General features: G+C 39.6%; 1 protein-coding gene across 2 annotated transcripts; it reads left to right on the top strand.

The window, feature by feature from the left end:
- The first annotated feature begins 574 nt into the window (after positions 1-574).
- On the top strand, positions 575-6162 carry ppp1r3b (protein phosphatase 1, regulatory subunit 3B). Of its 2 annotated transcripts, none has more exons than XM_064943765.1 (2): positions 575-656; positions 3652-6162. In XM_064943765.1, the coding sequence occupies exon 2, from the start codon at positions 3683-3685 to the stop codon at positions 4544-4546; it is 864 nt and encodes a 287-aa protein (XP_064799837.1). In that variant the 5' UTR covers positions 575-656; positions 3652-3682; the 3' UTR covers positions 4547-6162. The 2 variants fall into 2 exon arrangements, with proteins under 2 accessions (XP_064799837.1, XP_064799836.1); XM_064943764.1 differs by lacking the exon at positions 575-656 and adding an exon at positions 1679-1750.
- Positions 6163-8631: the final 2469 nt, after the last annotated feature.

Raw genomic sequence — 8631 nt, 5'->3', positions numbered from 1 at the left:
TACATTTTCCAGCGTCATAACAAAGGATCTGAATACTTATGTAAATAAGGTATTTCTGTTTATTATTTGAAACACATTTGCAAAAATGTTTTAGAACCTGTTTTTGCTTTGTCATTTGGGGGTATTCTGTGTAGATTGGTGAGGGGAAAACATTAATTTAATCAATTTTAGAATACGGCTGTAATGTAACAAATTGTGGAAAAAGACAAGTGGTCTGAATACTTTTCAATGCACTGTATATCCAGGTATCTCTGCCCTAGCACTTAATCCCATTACATTACACATACATCATTGAATAAAAGTGTCTTCTATAGAGGATGAGATTTGTTAAGAGCCGTGATGCATGGTCTGAATATTAACACGCATTGCTTGTGGTATGGTTTTGGAAACATCAGGACCTTATCTTTAATATCAGAGAGAAATACTTTGAAAAAAAAACAGAAGGTTGTTGATACACACCTTTTAAAAGGGCTAGGGTTCCCACAAGGCCACATTTCCATGTTACAGCGCTTGTTTACGGAAAACAGACTGAAGACCATGGACTACCTGTACTAGTTAGCCATCTTTGTCACGAACACCTGTGTGTAAACGGAAGACCGACGCCACAAACCCGTTGTCCCTGAAAAATACTGTAGGCTGCAACTGTATACAGTACAGTAAGTGTGTATTTTGCATTTGTAAAATGATTGATGTGATATGAAAGTAGAGGGATGTATGTTGCTAGTACCATTCCACAATTGAACATCGATAAACCTTTAGATGGTGAATTTGGCTTCCAGAGCCAATTCACCCTTTAAACAGAACATGTAAGATCCTTGGACTAAGATGAGTAACGTTAGGCTATTTTAGTCCAATATTGGGCATCCTTGCCTTAAAATGCTTAAGCAGACTGGAACTGTGAGAACAAAAAAAGTAATGGTAAACGGCCTGAGTGGGACATCTTCATTGATCCACCAGCTTTGATTTAGCTTTAGTACCTAGACAGAAAGTAAGATGAGAAGCACGATAATAAGACCAAGAAGTGAGGATTTTTTTTTTATGATAGTCAATGAGTGTCGAATTTAGTCAACAAAAAATGTAATTCCTAATTTGCTCTACGTGAGGCTTATTTGATCGAATAGAAGTTCTGTGCATACCTCACAAGACATGCCACAAGAGTGACTACATGAAACTCTATTCCACATCATGTAAATCATGACAGCAGTAAAATTAGATTACAAAAACACCATATGGGACAGCGGGGACTGCGAAGCAACACAAACATTGGCACAGACACATGTATACACACACGATAACATACGCACTATACATACACATGGATTTAGTACTGTATAAATGTGGTACTGGTGGAGTAGGGGCCTGAGGGCACACAGTGTGTTGTGAAATATGTGAATGTATTGTAATGTTTTTTAAATTGTATAAACTGCCTTAATTTTGCTTGACCCCAGGAAGAGTACCTGCTGCCGGGGATCCATAATAAATACAAATGGTTAGGTTGTTAATAAGACGCACGTGGCATTCCGGCAATTTACAACAAAAAAAAATACTATATTGGTGTTGTGCCAGTTGTTGACGAGCAAAACTGCCCTCTCATTTGCTAGAATGGTCCCGCCTGATCTTGCCTGTCTTCTATCTTTGAGGACATGTATTTCCATCGTTAGAGCGGTCATTCGACTATCTCTAGATATTCTTTCACCAAGTTGACACTTCACCGAGCGCTCCTCCACGGCCCACTTGTGATTGGCTACAGGTAGGCCTACATGTTCACTTGAAGCCAGTCTGGTATTTGAAACGGTGGAATGACCGAATTTGGATACAGTTTGAAGTTGCTATTTAATTTTGATTTGTAGCAATAGTAGAGTAGCATTGCAGCAAAATTGAATATAGCCTACATGTAAACGGCAAGGAAGAGGAGCTTTCACCCCTGAGATGGTGATTTCTGACTAGTAGACGTAGCCTATCATGTCAATCCTTCCTGAATTCATTGCAAATGTTACAAACCAATTGCACAAGGTAAGCGTGTTTCATGACTAACGTTAGATAAATAAAATCATCACGTTTGCAGGATTGTAATCCAATTCGCAGTGGTAGTCTATAACATTGAGTTAGTTCATAGCCAAGGAACTCAAGTCTCAGCCTCTGAGGTCGAGAATACATAGTCTCTGAATATGGCCCATAGACAATGCAGTCATGCAACATTCAACTAACCTTTACTTGCCGGTACTTTCTTCGTCCTTGATTCAGAAAGCTGCGGTGTATTATAAACATATGTTTCCAGTTGCAGGTGGAACGCCAAAAAAATATCCAGGAAAATCATAAATCCACTTTTTGTATTACGTGAGATGCGTCTTGCATGTGTGTAGATCTTTGTTTGGGTTGCGTGGCCGCGGCATTGTCACTTTAAAAAAACTGGATAGTTTATGGAAAGAATTTGGAAACGTGAAATGTCTGCTAGCTAAAATGTCTCCTCACTCTGCAAAAAGTGCTTTTAATATATTCCTACTTGCAACTAGAACAGGAGATTTATAAGACATTGCGGGCTTCTGAATCGAGATTTAATAAAGTATCGCCAAGTAGTGTGAATGAATGGCAAAACATTTGCTGATTAGGCAAATCCTTAAGCAGCACCATCATATCAATGGCTATTCGCAAGCTTTAACATTTAATGTTGGGTATAGTTTATTGGCTAGTTAGTGTACCGTGTTTTTTTGTTTCACAATGAACTGTCAGAAAAACTGAAACCAGAAAGAGAGACAATTATGGGTCCTGTTTTGCTCAGTTGTAACACCAGGGTTGTGGGTTCGATTCCCACGGGGGTCCAGTATGCAAATGTAGGGAATCACAACTGTAAGTTGCACTGGATAAAAGTGTCTGCTAAATTGCCCTTGTTTGGCATATTAGAAATTAAAGGACAGCATGTGTGTAACACTGAGTAGTAAGTAATGATCTGTAGCGTTTCAGTTCTGAAGTTCATGTTAGTGAAGTGAGATGTTTAGTGCAGTAAGAATGGGCTTTAAAGTGATACTTTGGCAAGGAGGCCCTTTATTTACTTCCCAAGAGTCAGACAAACTTGTGGATACTATCATACTTAAATACTTCCTTAACTCTATTTCTGTCAGATATCAGTTGCATGCCTATGCCTCACCTCAAGACAAGGCTATCCAATAAAATAAGTCAAGTACAAGAAATGTGGATATTATGGAGACCTCAAACTCATTTAGCATTTCAGAAGAACCCCCACCCCACAGCATTTCAGGACAAGGCTATACATGATCACCTTCCCTTTTCCAAATGATTGCATGATGGATTGTACAAATGCTAAGGCATACCCATGATTATACACATTGGGCAAGTAGGTTAGAGAAGACCTTTTGACAACATAAACAGTGATATTATACGGCAGACAATCAAATGCATGTGATGGTTGGCTGAACATGAGTAACTTGGGGGTTGGTCTATCAGCTGATGAAATTTATGCAATGTTTGCTCTGGCCATGCACTTAGCCTACGGTTGCTTAATGTTTCACATGCAAATTCAGCAATAAAGATACTGTATACATTTCACAAGAGAATGTGTATTCTGTCAAACATTGTTTGAAGCAACTGGACGAATGACAATGTTCTGGTATCTTTGTTTTTTTTCCCCCTCAGTCTATTCAGCCTCTTTCCTCACAAGTCCATCATGCCGATTGAATTGGCCATGCCGCTCTACCTGTCAAACGATGACTTCTGCTACACGAGGTCCCCGAAATCACTACAACCACTACGACCCTGTCTGAAGCCCTGCATGCGGTTCAAACCCTCTGCCCCTCCTATGCAGACTGAACCAGATTTGCTTCATGAGAAGAATGGGAAACCTAAAAGGCGAGTGTCCTTCGCCGACCACAAGGGCCTGGCCCTCACCAAGGTGAAGTTCTTTTCTCATTTTGACACTATTAACATCCCACTCAACATCACAGAGCTGTTCAGCTCTTCACTCAAGTTACCAAATGAGGAGGACAAACTGATAATGGGCTTCACCCAGCCCTCCTCTGATTACCTGCTGTTCCGTCAGCGTCTGGAGACTGAGCTTGTCTGCCTAGAGCACTGCATGCTGAAAGAGAAGGCACTGTCTGGAACCGTGAAAGTCAAAAACCTGTCCTTTGAGAAGTCTGTCAAGGTGCGTGTAACCTTTGACACTTGGAAAAGCTACACAGACTTGGAGTGCCAGTACTTGAAGGACACCTACACAGGCTCGAACTATGACACCTTCGCCTTCGAGGTTTCCCTTCCAGCTGAGCTGAGGCCGCACAAGCACATAGAGTTTGCCATCTGCTACAAAGTCAATGGCCAGACATACTGGGACAGTAACCAGGGCCGAAACTACAGGATCATCTGGTCTGCTCTGAAGATGGACGGCCAGGGCAGCTTCAGCAATAACCAGCAGAGACACTCGTTTGATCTTGGAATTCAATTCGACTTCTATGGAAGTCCTAGATGCTCCCATGGGATGTTCCCAGAGTGGCCAAGTTATGCAGGATATGAGGATATTAGACCGTACTACTGAAAAGCCGTCATCCTTAGAGTAAAATGTTTTTTTTTTTGTTCAGAGAAAGGGCTGTTCCCGAAAATGAGTTTTTTTTTTGTTATTGTTTTTTTTCAGGCCAGGCCAGTCTCGCCATGCTCGGGGGAACAAAAGCAATAAGAAAAAGAAATACGTTTTGGGATGGGGGTTGTATACTCTGTGGATTATCAGATCTAGTATATTCAGATGTGACATTTACTGATTGCATAGCAGGTATAATTAACAGGCATATCTCAGTGTAGATGTTGACTGAACCAAGAGAAGAACACAATTAATATCTAGCTTTTGCACTTGATCTACAGTGGGTTCTGGAATTATTGGATCTCTTGATAAAGATTAGTAAAAAAACAAATTCTAACTGGTCTCTATTCTATGCTCAAAAAATTTATAAATTATATTTTGTACTAATACAATTGCTCAGACAAAGATTTTGTTTAACAAGTAATACTTTTTTTTCTCAAAGATGAGGTCAAAATTTAGGGATCCCATGTTTTCAATATGCCATCACCCTTCCTTTGCGAGGATAACAACAATTGAGCCTTTTTCAAAAATGTTTTAGCCCCATAACATCAAAGATGCATGACTATATTTTACAGTAGGGATTAGGTATTTTCTGCATATGCGTTGTTCTTTTGAAGGCTAAACCCACCATTGGTGTGCATGGTCGAAGAGCTCTATTTTCATGTCGTATGACCATAGCACCGCCTGAAGTTTGCTAAATGGCAATGGCACTTGGATAGGAACCAGTGCTATTGTCATAAGACATGAAAATAGTAGTCTTTGGCCCGCACACCAATGGTGGGTTTAACCTTCGAAAGAACAATGCGCATGCAGAAAATACCTCAGCCCTACTGTGAATTGTGTCGTTATCCTTAAAAAGGGATGGACAAACACAGGGATGCTGGACTATTGAAAACAGAGGATCCAATCATTTTGTCCCTTATCTTTTTGAGATTGTTTAACAAGTAGTTTATATATATATATATATATATATCTCTGAGCAATTGTATTAGTGTAAAATATACATTTCATGCAATATAGCTCAGTATTTATTTTATACAGTGTATTTTGCCCCTCTTTGTCAAGGGATCTAGTAATTCTGGACCCAACTGTATGTGTTGGGATAAGCCATTACACTAACTGGTAAAACTATGTACACTGTTATGTGTGATGCAGGTCGAAATAATTGGAAGAGCAATGTTTACGATGAAACTTTCAATGATTTTTTTTAACAAATAGATTTGGAATCAAAATGTCTGTACTTTCACATCACATTTCTTGTACTGAGTTCTTTCAGTTGATTTATGTTAAGTGATATGACTTCAGAATAGACCGGTATTTTTAAGTCCCTTCAGGATTTGCACCATGTTTGTACTGAGCTCATTCTGGTATGTGGGTGTATTGAGTTCAAATCCTTCCATTTTAAAGGGGTGGGAATGGCAGGAATTTACTTGGGACTGGAACCTTAGAAATGCACATTTCTGTCTGCTCCTGTTGATGATTTAAAATGTTTTACCGTGTTCACTATGCTGCTCTATGTAAATAAGAGTCATTGGATATGTTTTTAAAGGAACAATTATGAAGGATGGATTTTTGTATGTCAGAATTAAATATGTTTTGCAAGAATATTACATTTTTTTTGTTTATTTGAACTCCTCGTTGAAACCTCCAGCACAGAGGTGGTATTACTACTGTGGGTGATATGAAACAAGCCTTTTGATGGCAATTCAGTGAAATGATAGGAGGGCTAACCAAAGGTTTGTTTGACTTATCAATCCCATGACCTCGTCACTATGAACTATGATACTCAAACAGATGTCTATAGAAGTGCCTGATGAAGCCTGTTCAACGCATAGCAACCTGTACAAAGGTCTGCCGGCTGAACTATATTCAGCAAGACCCTTAGACACCATTCACCAAGCCATACATTAACAGATAAGACTGTTTACTGTAGAGTTCACTACTATATCAAACACACTAAAAACAAAAATGAACTGAGTGGGGGGGAAGAAATCTTTCTTGGTCACTAAGAACAATTTGCTTCCTTTTTATAAAGGGTCTTATAAGAGTTGGCAATTTTAGCATGTAAATCTTGGGGCAAACAGAAAATCTAAGGAATTTTAAAATTATTTCTACTTTAACTTCTACTTTTGATACTTAAGTATATTTTAGCAATTACATTTACTTTTGATTCTGAAGTATATTTAAAATCAAATACTTTTAGACTTTTACTCAAGTAGTATTTTGCTGGGTGACTTTTACTTGTAACTTTCTATTAAGGTATCAAAACTTTTACTCAAGTATGACAATTGGGTACTTTATCCACCACTGACAAACGGTGCCCACAAACTGTTAGGGCCTACATAAAGCTTTCCCAACTGCGGAGTACCAACATCAGTCCCAACACCTTACCACTGCCACACCTGGCAATCAGCGAAGCCTTGTGTGGAAGCAAAACAGTTAATTCAGCCTCATTTACTGCCTTTCAAAAAGAATCATGGCTGACTTGCATAAACAAATGTGTTTTCTACTGACAATTGAGATGTACAAACTATGGCATAAGGGGACGACAAGCGGAAAAGAGGCAAATACGTAATTTTAAGACCTCAATGAGCGAGCTTGGTTGGAGGTAGCCATAACTATTTGTCCACCACTTTTGAAATGTACAGTGACAAAATTCAGAACATTGGCCATTGTTAGTGTTCTCCCTGTACACCAAGTCAGAACCGTAGGATAGATAAAGGAGGCATATAAGCAGACAATGAAGGCTCTTACAATATTCAATGATTACATTTCTCTAAAACTTGAACCCGAACGAACATGTCTGGAGAGACCTGAAAATAGCTGTGCAGCTACGCTCCCCATCCAACCTGACGGAGCTTGAGAGGATCTGCAGAGAAGAATGGGAGAAACTCCCCAAGTACAGGTGTGCCAAGCTTATAGCATCATACCACAAAGGCTGTAATCGCTGCCAAAGGTGCTTAAACAAAGTACTGGATAAAGGTTCTGAATACTTACACTACCGTTCAAAATTTTGGGGTCACTTAGAAATGTCCTTGTTTTTGTAAGAAAAACATTTTTTTGTCAATTAAAATAGCATCAAATTGATCAGAAATAGTGAAGACATTGTTAATGTTGTACATTTCTATTGTAGCTGGGAATGGCTGATTTGTAATGGAATGTCTACGTAGGTGTACAGATGCCCATTATCAGCAACCATCACCCCTGTGTTCCAATGGCACGTTGTGTTAACTAATCCAAGTTTAGCATTTTGAAAGGCTAATTGATCATTAGAAAACCCTTTTGCAATTATGTTAGCACAGCTGAAAACTGTACTGATTAAAGAAGCAATAAAATGGTCCTTCTTTAGACTAGTTGAGTATCTGGAGCAACAGCATTTCTGGGTTTGATTACAGGCCTTTCTTCTGAAACTCGTCAGTCTATTCTTGTTCTGAGAAATTAAGGCTGTGTATGAGATCTGTGTACTACTCCCTTCACAGAACAGCGCAAACTGGCCCTAACCAGAATAGAAAGAGGAGTGGGAGTCCCTGGTGCACAACTGAGCAAGAGGACAAGTACATTAGTGTATCTAGTTTGAGAAACAGATGCCTCAACTATCATAAGTCCTCAACTGGCAGCTTCATTAAATAGTACCCGCAAAACACCAGTCTCAACGTCAACAGTGAGGAGGCGACTCCGTGATGCTGGACTTCTAGGCAGAGTTGCATCGAAAAAGTCATATCTCAGACTGGCCAAAAAAAGAAAAGATTAAGATGGGCAAAAGAACCCAGGCACTGGACAGAGGAACTCTGCCTAGAAGGCCAGCATCCCGGAGTCGCCTCTTCACTGTTGATGTTGAGACTGGTGTTTTGCAGGTACTATTTAATGAAGCTGCCAGTGAGGACTTGTGAGGCATCTGTTTCTCAAACTAGACACTCTAATGTACTTGTCCTATTGCTCAGTTGTGCACCGGGGCCTCCCACTCCTCTTTCTATTCTGGTTAGAGCCAGTTTACGTTGTTCTGTGAAGGGAGTAGTCCACAGGTCTCGTACACAGCTTTGCACAAT

Source organism: Oncorhynchus masou, chromosome 28 (assembly GCF_036934945.1).
Source record: "Oncorhynchus masou masou isolate Uvic2021 chromosome 28, UVic_Omas_1.1, whole genome shotgun sequence".
Taxonomy (NCBI): Eukaryota; Metazoa; Chordata; class Actinopteri; order Salmoniformes; family Salmonidae; genus Oncorhynchus; species Oncorhynchus masou.
Note: the sequence above shows the minus strand (reverse complement) of the source record. Positions and strands in the feature narration are given on the sequence as shown.

Bases quoted from the DNA above. Each gene is read 5' to 3' on its own strand.
- ppp1r3b (XM_064943765.1), top strand. From the start codon at position 3,683: ATGCCGATTGAATTGGCCATGCCGCTCTACCTGTCAAACGATGACTTC.